This window comes from Poecilia formosa, unplaced genomic scaffold, assembly GCF_000485575.1.
Source record: "Poecilia formosa unplaced genomic scaffold, Poecilia_formosa-5.1.2 Scaffold274, whole genome shotgun sequence".
Taxonomy (NCBI): Eukaryota; Metazoa; Chordata; class Actinopteri; order Cyprinodontiformes; family Poeciliidae; genus Poecilia; species Poecilia formosa.
In genome coordinates, this window is record NW_006800213.1 from 776959 (window position 1) to 794001 (window position 17043).

The 17043-nt window shown below is 36.4% G+C and overlaps 1 protein-coding gene across 4 annotated transcripts in view; it reads right to left on the bottom strand.

Annotated features, from left to right (window-relative positions):
• LOC103151212 (protocadherin-15-like) overlaps positions 1-17043 on the bottom strand; it is a 196638-nt gene that overhangs the window by 125381 nt on the left and 54214 nt on the right. For all 4 annotated transcript variants that reach the window (XM_016681248.1, XM_016681247.1, XM_016681249.1 and 1 more), the window contains exons 7-9: positions 16607-16717; positions 13580-13750; positions 2155-2263 (exon numbers count right to left, since the gene is read on the bottom strand). In XM_016681248.1, coding sequence (XP_016536734.1) covers positions 2155-2263; positions 13580-13750; positions 16607-16717 — 391 coding nt within the window. The remainder of the gene's footprint in view (positions 1-2154; positions 2264-13579; positions 13751-16606; positions 16718-17043) is intronic.

Sequence of the window (17043 nt, forward strand, 5' to 3'; positions counted from 1 at the left end):
CAACAGTATGACACATTTTAACTTAGCAGTATTTCCCCGCTATGCCTTATCATATTTCTCCAAATCTGTTAAATTTGAGATCTCTTCAAGTGACCCCTACGGATCATTTGTTGAATTAATTCTGAATGTTGCAGATATTGACGCCTGGGCTGTTACCATTTTATGTGGGATCAGGATTAAGGTGAAACAGGAAACCTCTGAAGACGATTGTGTGAAAAAGTATGTTTCCACAAAATGAAGAACATTATGGAAAACTTTGAGAATCCTCTTCAAGCAACTGTTGCACAACAACAGAGCGCCTTCAGTCAGAAGCTTCTTCAGATCTACAGTAACACTGACCACTACAGAAGATGAAACTTGGATAACATGGGATACATTTAATTTATCTTCCTTTAGGATTAAGAAAGTATTTTTGAATTGAACTGAATTGAACCTCTTCTTTAGACAGTGTTTTTTGTTGTTGTTGTTGTTTTTACATTCATATTTTAGTAGATCTAGGTTATGAGGATAGCTTTAAGCTTTCCATTTGTAACGCAGACCTCACTGTTTTCCCTTGAGATTTAAATATGACCTGGCACAGAGGCCCATCTAACCCATGCAGGTTTCAAAATGGGAACGAAAAGACAACTTGCCTTTCAAGCAATGCAGTCGCGTGATGATCTTAAAAGGTCAAGAAATGGCAACTGAAAAAAAAAAACTTCTCTTAACATGAAAACATCAGCAGCCAGTTAAAGAATCAAAGATCATCTTGTCACCATGCAGAGAGAGGAGGAGGCTGGTTAAGGCAAAAACAACAACAAAATCCACAGCTCACTGCTGGATAGCTGCAGGAAGAAGTGACGTCTTAGGGTCACCATCTCTGTATAACTTTATTTTAAGGTTGTTGTTCACAGCTTTATTATGGAGGCAGAGGAGGTGGGCATTGTGGTGGGTGTAGTGCAAAACTATTTTTGCATCTATAATAACCCTAGAGTCATAACAGTAATAGTGGTCTGGACAGTATTTAGAAATCATGTAAGGTTACCATACTTACATAATTTCACTATGACTGACTCATTGTTCTCAGTATGATGAAAAAAATTTAGTTTTCCCTTAAATTCAGCAAGGGAAGAAGTGAGACATGCAGCAAAAATCAATATGTACAGTCAGCACACAAAATGGGTTTAGTGGGATGTAAATGTTAAGCAACATTACCATCAGTCTTATATAGTATCCCAACTGTTAGTTTTTCAGTCCAAATAGCTTTTTATTCTCAGGCTTGAGTGTGTTGGGATGGAACTAAAGCGACTTTTAATTTAAATATTAGAGTTTTTGTAACTGATCAAAAAAAAAAGATCTTTTGAATGATAAATTGTAGGCATTGCAAAGTAGACGGTGATTTATTTTGTCCTTTTTAAAAGTTTATTAGAAAGTCTGAGATTCTTCCTATTAATTACATTTATTTTCTAATCCCAACACATTAACCAAAACATTCTCTCTGTAGCCTTAAAGTGAACTACTATTTACTGTCTCAAGAGCCTTGTAATTGATTTCCATTATAGATGCATGTTGACTGTAACATTTAAATGACTGCGCCAAGAACTCTATTTAAATTAATTTTAAAATATATCATATCAATTCCAAAGGAATATTAAATGTTGTTGTCACTCATATCATTCAAGTATCTTGAAAGAGTTGTGGATGATGATGATGTGGGCAGGAAGGATCTCTGGTGGCCAGTTTGTAAGCACTGCTAATCCACCTCCTTTGCTTTTGCCACATCTCTTTAAATCAAGAAAGCCGGGAAGAGAGACGATGGAGTCAGGGATCTGATCGCTCCCTGTTATTCTCCAGGGAATTAGGACAAAACACAAAGATAAAATTCAAAACAATTGATTTCTTTATCAATAAATGTTCTTGTGCAGCATTTGTTTTACATAAAATACATTTATTTTCTACAGTTTAGAATGTGTGTTCCAATGAAGCTCATCTGTCAAGTTAACGGTGCATTTTGGAAATAACAACTCGTAACCAGGTGTCAAACCTACTTTTCATCAAACCAACAACTCTATTATGTTTTAAGCCTTGCCTGCTGAAAGTACTGTCAACAAAAAAGTGAAACTCTATTGTTGTCCCCTCGTGGAGCAAATCTGAGCTCACAAAAGTTCAACCTACCAATAAGGATGGAGTACAGGATCCCAGGTCTGTCCGACGGAGGTTGAATGTTTCTGTCCTGGTCCACAGCTTGGATAGATGGGGTCACATTGAGGGGATTTGTCTTATTCTGGTGATAAAACAAAGCAGAACATTTAATGTTTACTAAATCAGTACATCAGCTACTACAAAGAAGGTCATTTGAAATAAAAAAAAATGTGTCTGTGTATATAGAGCATAACTTATGTAGGTGATGCAGATGCAGGTTCAAGTAACATAATGTAACTATGTAATTTATAAGGGAAGAAGACTGACTTTTGCAGCTCCTCCAGAGTACTTTGGTGGACATGTAAGCCCACAAGATGGGTAGAACACCAAAAAACAACAGTTTGCACAAAATTCTTCTAAAAACACTGTGAATGCTCATGCACATATTCTCCTGTTTTTGTTCCATTTCATCATAGCTTGAGAAATTAATTTCATTTGGGCATTTTGTTTCTTCTCTGAGCTCTTAGTGCAGGACACATGGCTAATCTTGTCATAACAATCCCACCAAATTTGCACAATTTCCACAAACCCTCTCCACAAAATTTCCCCTATACAAATGTCCTGTACATATACTGCAGGTTTCTACAGCTCTGCTGTCACTCAAAGTCTTACTTTCAGTAATTTATTCAGCTTGGGAGCAGTAGCAAGGGAAAAGGTCTCCACTGCAGAGCTTTGTGCAATGACAACTGAACTATTTTGCGCAATTATTTTATCCATGCGCTCTGTGCAGGTTAGAATTATACACATGAAAAGAATCATTTTTTTTTTTTAGTGATTATTGCAAACCAATCGTAAAATAGTTATTTTTTATGAGCTTTGCTGAAAGTATTAAAAAAATAATGACTGACGTTTTCCTTTCACCTCACAATTACCTGCGTTGAGGTACCACATATAAAACCAATAAAGTTCATGCAAGTTTTTGGTTGTAATGGGACAAAATGAGAAAAAATAATGAAGGGTGAGTAATATTTCTGGAGCTGTGGCCATCTAATTTGTTCAAAAGTACCTGGGAAATGTCTGCCCTGCAGCAGCGTACAGCGTAATAGCTGTTCATTTATCACAGATCAAAAGGAATCATAAAGTTTAAAAAAATCATTGCACACTTTAAAAATCAATATTTGCCACTTTTTGTCTTTTTACCTCTCTATATGTATGTTTTCTTTATCTGCACACAAGCTCCATCTGTGTCTGTTTGTGGTCAGGCTATAATACTGATTTACACTGGTGCAATATGCTACGGTCTGTAATGGGACGACTCAATAAAAGGAATAAATTTTTTACTAGGTAAGAGCAACAATCCCTAAAGAGATCAAATATAAAGCAATCCCCACCAAGGCTCTTCAAATACGAGTGCATACACAGTTCTGTGAAAAAGTGTTTGTTCCCTTACACATTCCTTCTGTTTTGTCACACTCAAATGTTTCTGAACAAAAAAATATTAAAAACTATTAAAAAAAAAAAACAACAGTAAAAACAAAAGCCATTTTCTTCTGAAACCAAACCGGCTCTGTGTGAAAAGTACTGACCATCACCAGTTAAATAAAATATAAATTGGAATTAACCACATTGTTTAGAGAATTTAGATCAATTTCACTGACCATACCATAACCAGATTATTACCTAATCTCTAAAACCTTAAGTAGAACCTCTCTGCTAACATAAAGTAGCCTAATAATTATATTAAACAATATTGTATCTACAGAAATTCATCAACAGATGAAAAGAATGATTGACAACATTATTTGTAAGGCTTTGGGTTTTCTGTAAATATTGTGATTATCCATAAATGGCAAAAGCATGGCACAGTGGTTAGTCTTCTTAAAAGTGGCCACTCTACCAAAATTACTTCAACAGGGCCTTAATGTAGCCTAGTCAAAGCCCAAATTAAATTCAATTGAAATGCTGTGACCTATTTTATGATCTTAAACAACCAAATAATGCTTGAAATGCCTTTAATGGAGCTAAATAAAACTTCCTCCACAGGAAGGAAGTGATTTTAAAATATCGCAAGGTCGCCTCCACAGATGGAAAATTGTTTTCTTTATTTGCTAACGATTTATACAATATTTAAAAATGCTGGATAATATGAAATATTCAACTTTTACAATAAAAAAAAACAACTTCAGAAATCTGTAAGGGGGGGGGGGGTATGCTTCCTTTCAGCAAAGTATGCACTGCACAACAGCTCGATTCTGCATTTCCTATCACACAATGCGGTGCACCTGTCATGCAGCACTTAAAAATCTAACAGCCATTACTGAGTATTTTCTGCTGCTGCCAGTCACCGAGCGAGAACAGCGAGAGGATCCAGCAAAGATGAACTCATGATGAGTAATGAACTCGAAAGGAAAAATAAAATGTATGCAAATGTATTGAAGGGAGAATAATCCACCAGGAGTTGAGGGTAAACAGGGTGCAGAGAGGCATGTAAATGTAGGAAAGAAGAAAGGGGGAATCTGGCAAAGACAGATCACTGACAACACAGGTGCTATCATTACAATTTATATTTCTGACAGCATTTTACACTCCTCCTCACAATGCACAAAGAACGAAACTGACAGTCGACAAATGTAGAGCTACAAAGGCAAAAGAGTCAGTCATCCCAAAGCTGTTTATGGCTTCTTATTGACACCATTATGGGTTTAAAATAAACATTACTGGTCTTTTTAGAATTCGCAACACGTTTAAAGCCTCTTTCAGACATGCTTTTACTAACATGGCATCTTTTTCACAAATGCAGAAATCAGAAATTTAAATTAATCATGAAATGTCTTGATTACTAGGCACACTGTAAATTTGTTCGCTCCTTCAAAAAGCTGGAGAAACAACAGAGACGAATCTGTTTTACACTTTGCATCTCCACTGAAAGCTGAACCTTTCTTTGTCAGGTGCCACTAAAAGCAAAACACTTTACTTTGAGTAGGACTGTGTTAAAAATAGGGCTTTTGACTGCTTTTGACAGCACTTTACTTCTATGAAAAAAAAAAAATCTGTTGTTCTGTCAGGGAACCTCTACGCTGAGCACAAAATGCACAGTAACAGTTTTCATCACTTTATCATAATGTCTCGTTTTGCATGAGCATAAAATGGTAGACCTTTACACCCTTAAAGCTGTTTCAAAGGCCTTTTATCAGATTTTCTGATGTGCATTGCAGGATGAGCCTCAGATTCAAGGAGACAAGCAAAATTATTACAAAAGAATTCAAAACGTAATCACCGCTAATATTTAAAGAGCTTAATTCAAGCAATTGTTTAAACTTTGTCAGAATAATATGTGCAAAATTGTAATCTAACATTTTGTTTTCGAAATAGATCCTGTTGGACAGTGTGAAAATTAACATAGCTAGCAGGCAAACCGGTTGTACATGTGACACATTGTTTTGATTACAAAAATCACTGCATATACTATACACTGTTTGGAGGAAAAAACTAATAATGTGTTACTAATGTGTTTTGAGAGGCTGCAGGTTAGTTAACCTCATAAGGAACTATCAAGCCTCCAACTGGAAAAAAATGTTGTTTTTTTGTAGATGTTTAACATGTTGATTCCACAACACAGAAGGACTGAACTATGTCAGTCAGAGTGGACTAAATGGGGCCCTCATCCAACAACTTTACAAAAGACTCCATGCCCCTGCACTCCATTGGACACGATATACAGAAGCTGCTACTTTAGGAAATGAAAGAGTTTCTGACAAGCTGCATAAACTGTGGATGTTCCTGGAAAAAATAAATAAAATAAAATTGATTTGTTATCAGTAGTCACTGCAGCTGTAGAGCTGAGTAAGTTAGATTGCAAAGTTATTTGTTGATCAAAGTTTTTGCTGTTTCTGCATTTTAAGACAACCAGAGATGTAGGTGTTAGCATGAAACATTAAAAAGATGCAGCTATGCATCTTTCAATAGCTTAAATGTTATAGGTATATGAGGAAGTAGTTCGTGGGAGAAGCTCACAGCCTTGCAAAAAGGTTCACATCCATGGATCTTTTTCATGTTTTCTGTATTGCGATTTTAAAGTGACAAAGTGTTGCATAATTGCGAAGAAAAATAAAACAAACACGGTTTTCAAAATGTACTAAAGTATAAACATATATAAGTGTTGTCTGTGTTTGTATTTGACCTTTCGGTCCTCTGAAGAACCACCTTGTACCGCAGTAACAGCTGCAAGTCTACACGGGGGCAAGCCTCTAAAGACTTTGAACATCTTGAGTCCAACATGTGCCACTGTTCTTAAGAAATTCAGTCAGTCTCGGTTGGATTTAGGTCTGGACTTTGACTGGGGCTTCTGTTGAAACTCTCCCAGGATTGTCCTGTATTTAGCCCAGTTTATTTTCCAATCAGCTTCAACCAGCTTCCCTGCCTCCACTGAAGAAAAGAACCTGTACAAAGTGATGCTGTCACCAACATGTAGCGCAGTAAAAATGTTGCTCATGCTCTTCATTGTGTTGGCTTGCAACAAAATGAGGTGCAATTGTGACTTGAAGGTTTTCACAGTTTTCAGAGCCGTTGACGTGCTAAAACAGGTCTCTCTCCGCGCATGTGTGTTTTTGCATGTGTTTTATGAAAATATATCTAAAAAAAAGAAATACTTGAGATATTAATTATTCTGTGAGGCTACAACAACATGTCAAGATTTTGATTGCTTACGTTCGAGGTGTTGCGATAAGGCTATTTTTACAACTTTCATGCTATTACAAGCCTGTCTCTGGCTTTTCTGCCAGAGACAGGGAAACAGAGAGCAGCAGGCACTCGTGGCATCATGCTGCAGCACAATATCATTCAATCACAGCCCTATATATCTAAAATCACAGGACAAAGAGATGAAAATGTAGATCCAAAGCAGGTAGAAACAGCAAGCTGGGAGGGTAATGCTGTAAAGCTCCGAACACGCTGCGATTCCAAAGCTTTCTGCCAAAGACATGCTGGCAGAATCAAGTAAGCAAACACTCGGAATCAGCAGGAAGACTAACAGCAACAAGTATTAGGCCGGCATGAATGATATTACCACTAAGCAGGACTGCTATTTTTATCTATTTTTATTTTTTCATAAACAGTGGAGCCCAGGGGGACAAGGGTGGCTGATCCTGAGAAAAGTCAGGAGATCAATAGAAGGAGGGAACAAACCTTTCTGGCTTTGAGTGGTCAGATAAGGTCTTCTGTCAGGTGCCGAGTAATACCTCGCAGCATGAGCAGTGGGACAAAGATGAACCATCTTCCAATCCACATAATAGAATAACAAATGGCCATTTGCATGAGTCTGTACACTGCAGCAGTGCAGCAGTGCATAAGAAATAGCTTCAAACCTGAAGTTAAAATGCAGTGCTGAAGTCTTTGAAGCTTTGCTCTGCTTTGTTCAATTTCAAACCAATCAATTGCTGGGATGATGTCATGACAAATTAAATAATCTGTCTTGGGTTAGCTTTTTACAGTACTGATCAAATAATGTTTTTTTTTTTTTACTTTCCTTATCGATTGCACTTTTCTGAGCTGCAAAGGCAGCAGTGTTTTGGAAGCGCATGCGCAACACCCACTGACAGTCGGCTCTTTGACACAAATGGCCGACATCTTGTTGCGTATATGAGTGCGTGTGTGTGGCTGTGATAGGGAAAGACACAGAGAGCATACTGCAGTTATCTTAGCTCAGAGGCTCTGAGGTTGTCACTTCTTATCAGTCTGATTGGTACTCAAACTTTCACAGTACCTCGACTCTCCCTCCTCACTCATTACTTTCCTCACTTCACTGCTCCCATCTTTCTTTTACTATGGGAAATCGTGGGCACCCTGTCTCTGTGTTCCTGTGACCTAAATAATATACTTTTCTGATTCACTGGGCTCTCTGTTTGCTCAGTCAAAGGTGCCAGCTAAATGACTTTGAAGAGAAACGGTTCTAATAGCAACAAAAGACACAAAAAAACCAAGGCTTGGATTGGAAAACATAATGTAGAACATTTAGGGTTCTAGCCAAAAATGCAAGATGAGCATTCTGAATGAGCTGCAAATATTCCTCAAAATGGCTATTATGGAAAAGTGCCCAGAAGAAAGGGATTGTGGGAAAAAACACAGGATGTGTGGCCGAAAACTTCAACAAGCCGTTTAAGAGACAAAGCAAAGATGTAGAAGCAAATGTTGAGGTGAACGTAACTTTTCAGCCTTTAAGAAAATTCAGGATTCAGCTACAAATGTGATGTTTGTCATGTCACAATGACTTGGAAAGAAAATATCAATGATGCAAATATTGTAAATATTGGAGAGTTTGAATGATTTTGTGAATCTTATGAAACATACTTGTTCCTCTGTGGTATATATAAACTAAAAAAATTACATTTATACCACAAAACTTCTGCACAGGAATGGAGAGTTCCCTGAATCTAATCATGTGGTTTGGTGCTTAAATCAATGAACATTTGAAACATTTAAAACTAGAGATGAACCAAAGAGGCTTTGTCCAGACTTTGCCTATTCTATCAGTCTGACCTGTTGATTCATTTGTAGTTTTTTCTTTACAGACTAAAAACATAACAGGAATGACCAGGTTTCTTGACTAAGTTGTAGTTTTGAATCCAACAGAAAAAATAGGAATGGTGTTACTGCCACTTACACTTTGAAACACATTTCTAAGATTTGTTTTTCAGAATAAATTAAGAAAAGTGTGTTGGATGACATAGAGACTGAATATATCAGAATTACATTTTAGAACAGGGAGAATATTTAAACTCTACAGTTTTTACCAGGCAAGCAAAGGAAAATATGCTGATTTCAGTCATTGGTTCTTCTTGAGTAAAACTATGTCCATATCTAGGAAATGTCAATATGTTCAACCCAAAACTAAGTAGAAACTAAAGTAGTTTGTTTTTTTTTGTAAACAGCTGATAATGACAAAGCAAGTGACAAAATATGTTTTCTTTTTAAAAACATTTAAAGCCAGTTAAATTGATTAAAACGATGAAAGGATAAGTAAAAGTAGTTTTGTAGTTATTTAGCGTTTCCGTTTTGTGGCAAGAAGGGAGGATGAACATAATTACTCATAATTCCTCTGATGCCATCGTCTCTCCACGTCTCTGTGCATTTAAGACAGGAGGATCTTCAATCATGGCTGGGAGGGGACCATTTCTGAGATGCATCTAAGTTTCAAATCATCATTAAGTCTACATTTTGCAGACATGTAATGTCTGACGGAGTGAAGAGTGTTGAACTCATTTTATTAAAAAGCCAAAACAAAATGATTTTCTGCAGCAGACACAAAAGGAGAATATAATCATAAGGGACCAATATGATATAAATATTTTCTGATAGATAATTTAAAGTACAAAAGAACCGACTACAGAAAAATAAGAAGTTTCTTGTTTTCCTTTCAGTTTCTTTGTAAACCATAAAACACACATGAGGGTTTGGTAAAGATTTTAGCTGTTAGCAGAAACAATAAATATAAAGTTTGCTGACCATAACTCATTCAGTGGTAAAATAAGACATTGGCTTTTCTTAGTGTTGCTATTAACCAAAAGTAATATGGTTTCAATCTCTTTATTGGTGGGTAGTATTGGAGCTCAAAAGTGTCCACAACCATGCTGTGTACATATAAAACACATAAATTATACAAACTTTTTCCCACCAAAAGTAAAATATATTCTGAACAATTCAACAGAAGAGCAAGCATGTTTGTTGGAGAAAAGTCAAAATACCCTGGCTGCATAAGACTGCACATCTTTATATACACAACTGTATTTGGGATTATTTAAACTTTAACCCACCACAGTCTTAGACAGAGAGACAGATTTGCTAAGTTTTATGTGATGGCTCCTTTCAGTTTGACTTACAACTTTGATTATATCCCTTTTTGACCTCTAACATCTTCAAATTTGTCTATGTTTAACATTTAACACTTGATCGCAAGTGTTAAAAGGCTGGATGTAGGAATACGACTGGCTGAGTGTATATGCTGATCAACAAAAAAAAAAAAAAAAGAAAAGCATGGAAGTAGTTCTCCAGCATGCCTTTGTGGGACATTACGTGTATGCGTGTGTGGATGTGTGGCAAAGATCTTGCCAAAAATAAAGAGAAGATGTGGACAATGTTCAGTTAGGCCTCCCTTCTTAGTGGCTCCACACAATTTTGTCCCTGTGTGTAGGTGGAATGGGGTGTTAAGGCATGAATGCACTGCTGGCTCACCACAATCATGCGTGTGTAAGTGTGGGTGAGTGTGTGCAGTAAGGGATGAATGCTCTGCTGACTTGTCAGAGTTGAGGATTTTTCCCTGCAGCAACTTTGTTTCATTTATAAAGTGGTACTGCTAGTTGCTCTGGATAACAGCATCAGCTAAATGTCAGAGGCAGAGATACAAAAGCACGGCGCACACACAGCTGTGTAAGCATAAATAAAAACCACAGAGTGCCAGACTCAGTCTTGTAACACTTGTTATTACACAAGGGACTTACGCTGCCATCTGTTAGAAATCACAGAGATACATTTTGGCAGTTTGTCCAAAAATTATGTTTCTTGAAATCGTTTGTCCTATGTAGGGCTGCGAAGAGATTTCGTGCCACAAAATATCATGATATTTAATTTTTAAAAGATTGCTGGTGTAGTGGAAGTGAGACTCAAGAAGCACTGTCATGTTCCACTCTGCATTACTTTCAATAAATTAGCCTTGAAGGTGTGGAGTGAAGGATGAAATAATGTTGAGCCTTTCAGAGCAGGTGGCTAACGACGCTGAAGTAGGCATCCCGTTTTTGCCTTTCAAATGGTGTTTTAGTTCAGTTCTCGGTATTGTGAGGTGTTGTTTTGATTAATTTAACAACCTTGGAGGATTTTTCTGAGAGCACACCCATTTCTGGTCATTCAAGGGTTGAACACACTCGAAAGCCTCCTGGTCCGACACTACAACTACAACACAGGACATGTTTTATGTGTGAAGCAGTGCTTTAATTAACACATTAAATCCCTTCTGTCATTAGCTGCTCCTGTAATTGATTTAGATTTTTTTTATTTTTTTAATAAGATCTGGGGCCTCATTTATAAAGCGTGCGTGCACACAAAAAATGTGAGGCGCCATATTTTACGCACAAGTTGACATGTACAAAAATGAACGTGGCATTAAAGTTGCGCAAACTTTTAACCTGCCATGGGGATGTATAAAAGAAAGATGTGCAGGTATGTACGGCTTTATGCATCCACTGGTTTTTGTGAGCCGACCTTTTCTAAATTTGCCCGTACGCCAAGTTTTAGTGTCAAAACTGTGCACTCTTTTATACATGAGGCTCCTGGTTTCCTGTCTGCAGCACACCCTCCATCTTAGAAACTACAAAGAAACTGTGTTCAGGAAAGTAACATATTCATTCAGTAGATGTTATATTGAGGCAGTAATCCGAAAGATTAATTTCCAACCCAATATCCCAGTCTGCTGGAGAAACAACTGTTGCCTCCTCTGAACAAACCAGGCCTGCAGGTCAAGACTTCTTTGACAGAGAGAAAAGGATAAAAAACTTGTTGCTGAGACCCAGAAAGCAAATGACCTTTCCATGCACATGAAGAAGGAGGATTCTGGGTTACTTTCCTGATCTGGATTTGAACAAGCATGAATGTCAAAGAGAAAACTTCCAGCCTAACTTTGATAACACGAAAACCTAAATAACAGGCACAACTCTGTTGATACAAATGTCTGATGAAGGTTGATAAACATCCGTTGAACATTCAGATTGATGAACTTTCCTTTTCAGAGCCTTTTATTCTCATCAGCAGAAGCTGAGAACTTCTCCATTGTCGACTTTATGTTTATTTCTGTTGTTTATTCCTCATTGTTCAAGTAAATAAGTACATGCATTAGTGAGGTTATTGATAAATAATAAGTAAATAAGTACATGCTTTAGTGAGGTTATTGATAAATAATAAGTAAATAAGTACATGCTTTAGTGAGGTTATTGATAAATAATAGCTATGGAAAATGGATAAAACAAAAAATCATAGCACTGAGACACAATGTAGCCCTATGGTCCTTTACACATGTATAATTGATTGTTCCATGCAAACATAAATGATTTATTGCAGATTGATGAATGAATTGCAAAACTAATATTTAGACAGTGGAATTATTTTATTGTGAGATCAATTTATGCTACGTGACAACAGGTTGTACTATGTTTTTACTCGCAATCCCACAGGCCATGTTGATTTAAATTTTTATTTAAGTAAAAGTAAAATTTAATAATAATACATGTCTGGAGAAATACTGTAGCTAAGCTGTTAGTGTATGAGCTGTGAAACCTTAAGTCTATTTGTCCAAAATCAAAAAAAAAAATAAGACAATTCTTAATATTTCTTAAAGATTTTTTTTAAAACTTGCCTCTTCAGAAAAGGGGATGGATTAATTCACACATGTCAAGTATAAAACTGCAATTTCTGGAATAATTGTAAGCCAGATGTTTCATACTGAAAGGAGACTTCACCCAAATGCACCAACACATTCTGTTTTTATGAATAATAATTATTATAATTTCTATGTGGCTGCAAAAAAGGGTCTCACATACTGCTACTTTCACCTGAAAAAAAAAATAAAACAGTTACATTTTGCTGGAAAAGAGGTCCATTTAATTCAAGTCTACATGGAAAACACATTTTTTCATTATGCTGCTGCCAATAGCGGTATTATACTTCACTTAAATGTCAAGGTGAGTAAACAAAGGTTTTACACTTTACTCTTCCTGACAGACTTAGAGCAAATGTTAGGGCTGGATTAAGCCCACAGAGAGATTTTAAAAGCAGACATCAAAGGTGATACACTGTCTGGATTATAGAAATGGAGCCGGATAACTTTACACTAAATTTGTAGTTAATTACCCAGAACTGGGGATAGTAGAAACTGACATTTTTCAGCCTTACTGGCCCCCCAACACCATGACAACGTAAAAATATGTTATTCTAAAATAATTTTAAAGGACAAATGACATAATAAGATGATATAACATTTAAATCTAGTAGTGTACCCCTGTAAATCTGAAATATAATCCTTCAGGTAACTTGACCAATGTAATCTAAGATTTAAATGAAAATAAAAAGGACTTTTACTCATTTTCTATCTGTTTTTTTTTTTACACGATGAGCACATTTTTAAAGGCATTTCATTTAAGCTGATAATCAGGCAACTCCAGTCACATGCTCAGTAAATGTTTGTATCAAATTATCATTACAGAGAGGCCCAGAGATACTATGAACAAAATCAATAGGCATGACTTCAAAAGTTGCCTATTAATATACAATAACCAGAAGAAGTGCAAACAAGCATGTTAAATGCAACTCAAAAATATTGTCCAGTGAACGCAGCGAGCGCGGCAGCAGTGACCCTGGTTACACGCTGTCCACACCAAACAGCAAAATCCAGTGAATAATGTATGTGCATAACACTTACAGGCTCCGTCAGCTCCAGAACACTGGCCAAATACGTGATGGGACTACAGTCACGAGTGTTTCCCACAAGTGTACAAGGTAGGAACATGGGACCCAAGTCATCTCCATCCAGCACATCCACGGTCAGCGTGGTGGTGGCAGTTCGACGGTCACTCGGTGAAGGTGCCCGGTCCTGCATAGAAATGAGAAAATCTTCCACTTTAGTTCATGAAATCTGAAGCCATTGGTTTTTTTGAAATAGTAGCAACCAGGACTAAGAAACACTCAAGCAGCAAGTTAAATGATTTAGATAAAGAATAACCCAATCAAATCAGAATGGCTGCATTAAACTGGGGTCAGAGAGCAGACCCCTATTAATAATATATCAAACAACACGAACTGGCAGAGTCTGATCAGCGGCTTACGCTCCAAGGCACATCTAACCATCTATCAAACCTGTTCCACTCAGGAGCTTCGACACTTTTAACAAAAACATCCAAGGCCAACGTCCAGAAATCTATTCGATCTTTCTGCATTTTATCAAGACGCGTCTCTGTGCATTAAATGCATCAGCTGATGTGCATTAAGTGGCAAAAGGATTCATCTTCAAAAGATAAGCAATGTGGAATTCAATTTTTTTTTTTTTTACCCGACTACTCAACACTACTGTTATCACCCTTTTAATAACAGTAGTTATTAAACTACAGTTATTTCTAATTTCCTGTTCATCCCACTGAAGAGGAAATTAGAAATGTTTTGTTTATAAATAAAGGACCAGATTTTGGCTAAATCCCAATTTTTTTTCATGCACCGTGTAAAATGTTCATTATAACCAGCCGCTGTGAAAACAACAACAATAAAATTGTAAGTTTCACACTCAAGATGTAAATTTTTTATTTTAACATATTTGCTGGAAAACACATACATTTAAATCCAATTCTCAGGGATCTAAAAATATTAAATCATTTTAATATGTTAATGATTTTCAGACACAGCTTCATTTTTTTTCAGACATACAAAAGCCCTGAGGAGCTTTTTCCTGCTTGCAGCTTTCATGTTTTCTACACCAAGAACAGAACTGAAAAACGGTTTTCAGCTGAATATTGATGAATTAATTACATTTCCAATATGCTTGCACTGCCAAAGTCTTGATCCAGAAAAACCATCTTACTCTAAAGGTTTGGTTTGTCAAGAAACTGAAAGAAAAACAAGCAAACATGGCAGTACAACACATATTCAATAAAAACAGGATTGTGCAAAGGAGTGAAAAAATGTGTGACTGCTACACCAAAAATAAAGAACGACTGTTCTCTCACATGATTAGTTTTTCCTCAGAGGTGACCCGAAGGAGACCTTAGGCTAAAACAGGAGGATTTTTGTGAGGCCCTCATGAAATATGCAGCCAGTTTGGAAGGAATACAAGGCCGTTGTCAGGAAACACAAAACTCATCGCCTTTCTACTGAATCCATGTTTCACTACGACTTGCAATGTGCTTTTCTAGTAATAATGAGGAAACTTATGTGGAACTTGTACTACTAATAAGATAAAGATTTAACTTGAATCTTAGCGACTTGGTCACTGTGTGGAGGTAAAACATGCTTTGTGCAGTTCACATCAAAATATACGATTTGACCTTTGGAAACATGCTCCTGTTATTAGAGTTTCCTAAAATTTAAACTTTTGGATCAATTAACAAGTACCACTTCTATGTAGGTGGAGTACCCAAATCATTAACATGACCTTCACAAGTGTACTCCTAAGAGGTCAAGATCTTTCTGCAATTGCTTATAATAATATACATTTGAAATGTTTAAAGATTGGGGTATTTTTCTTCAAGCTTCCTTGTTCTCTAATTTTCTCTAGAAAACCTTTGAGGCCTTCATAAAAGATCTGGATTTATACTGAGATGAGATTATACATACAAGTGGACTTTTTATTAAATAAATTGCAAAGTAAATTAGTTGCGCTCAAAGTTATTTAGAGGATGTTGAATTGAGTTTTAAAACATGTTTAAGATCGTCTATAATTTTCTTTATTTCTTCACATCTAGGTACCCCTTTGTGGCGATTTCTCATCTTCATGTTGGTCTAAAATCCCAATAAAATACAGAGAAATTTGTCATTGTAATGTGACAAAACATGAAGAAGGTTCAGGGCTCTCAATAACTCTGCAAAGTGCTGCATAACATTCGGTGGATGGAATTACAATGTCTTCAGTATAATGTTGAAGTAATATGGGAAGTTAAGATTGCCAGTTATCAACACAATAAGCCTAATTATAGACTGTTTCTATCAGCGTTCAGATGAAAAGGTCAGCCTTGTTTAATAGGTTTTGCCTGGCTTCATGCAGCCTGCTAAGAATTTATACCCCACACATTTGCGGCTTCTCAAAATACTCCTAATAATCTCTTCAGATAAACACTGAATGTGTCAGCCTTTCCAGCAGTCAGAAACACATTAATCTTTCAGTGTACTGTTGACTTTTAATAATGTTTTCAGGGTAACTGGGATCTGGGACATGAATACATGGAGTAACTCTGAGAAGCCTTTTGTGAGCATGGTTCTCACATTACAACAAAACCCGAAACTGCAGCTGATGAGAATCATCTCAGCCATGGTTCAGCTTAGATCACTTTAACTTCTACAGACAACGTGCTTACTGATCTGACAAAAATAAATATATTATAGTGAGCTCATTAATAAAACATAGATTGCAGGGAAATAAAAGGCAAACAATTAGATTGGCAAATACATTAGTGATAATTAGGGATGCTCTTGCAGATTCCCTTAGGCTGACTAACCACCACAAAGGCTGTGGAACATTAATATTAGAAATTTAATAGTTTGCAATAAAACAATTTATATACATTGTATATGAGAAAAAAAGTTTTTTTTTATCCAGATATTTTCTATAACGTTACTAAGTACATAATCTTTATTTTTGCTTTTTTAAATAATCTTTTCATTTCATTGAAAGAAGTCTAAAAATATTCCAGCATGAAAACTTGTGAAATTAACAGCCAAATCAAATGAGGAAACAATGACTTACATTTGCCTGTATAATGACCAAGTATCGAGTTATCTCCTCGTAGTTGAGCCGTTCCCTTAGAACTACGGAGCCAAACAAAGTCAGGGGGATGTCAAAGGTTCTGTTGGCAGTCTGGAGAACATACAGACATGAGGCAAAAGCAAACTCAATGAGTCACACACAAAGTCTACTCTTAAGATTTAACAAAATAAAGACAAGCTAAGACATGCAATACACGTGGAAGATAGTTACACAAGTGTAACAGCAAGGCGTATTTTATGATTTCAATGCGATGCAAATGAGTTGTTCAGCGGAAGCAGGAATAATTTATGTGGGCTCAGAACCAGCAGAGCAAAAAGAGAAATATAACAACAATAAATCAAATGAAATCTTCAGTAAACGCTGTTTCGATTCCATAGAGAAGCACAAATCTGATATAGAATAAAAAGAGAGAGAAT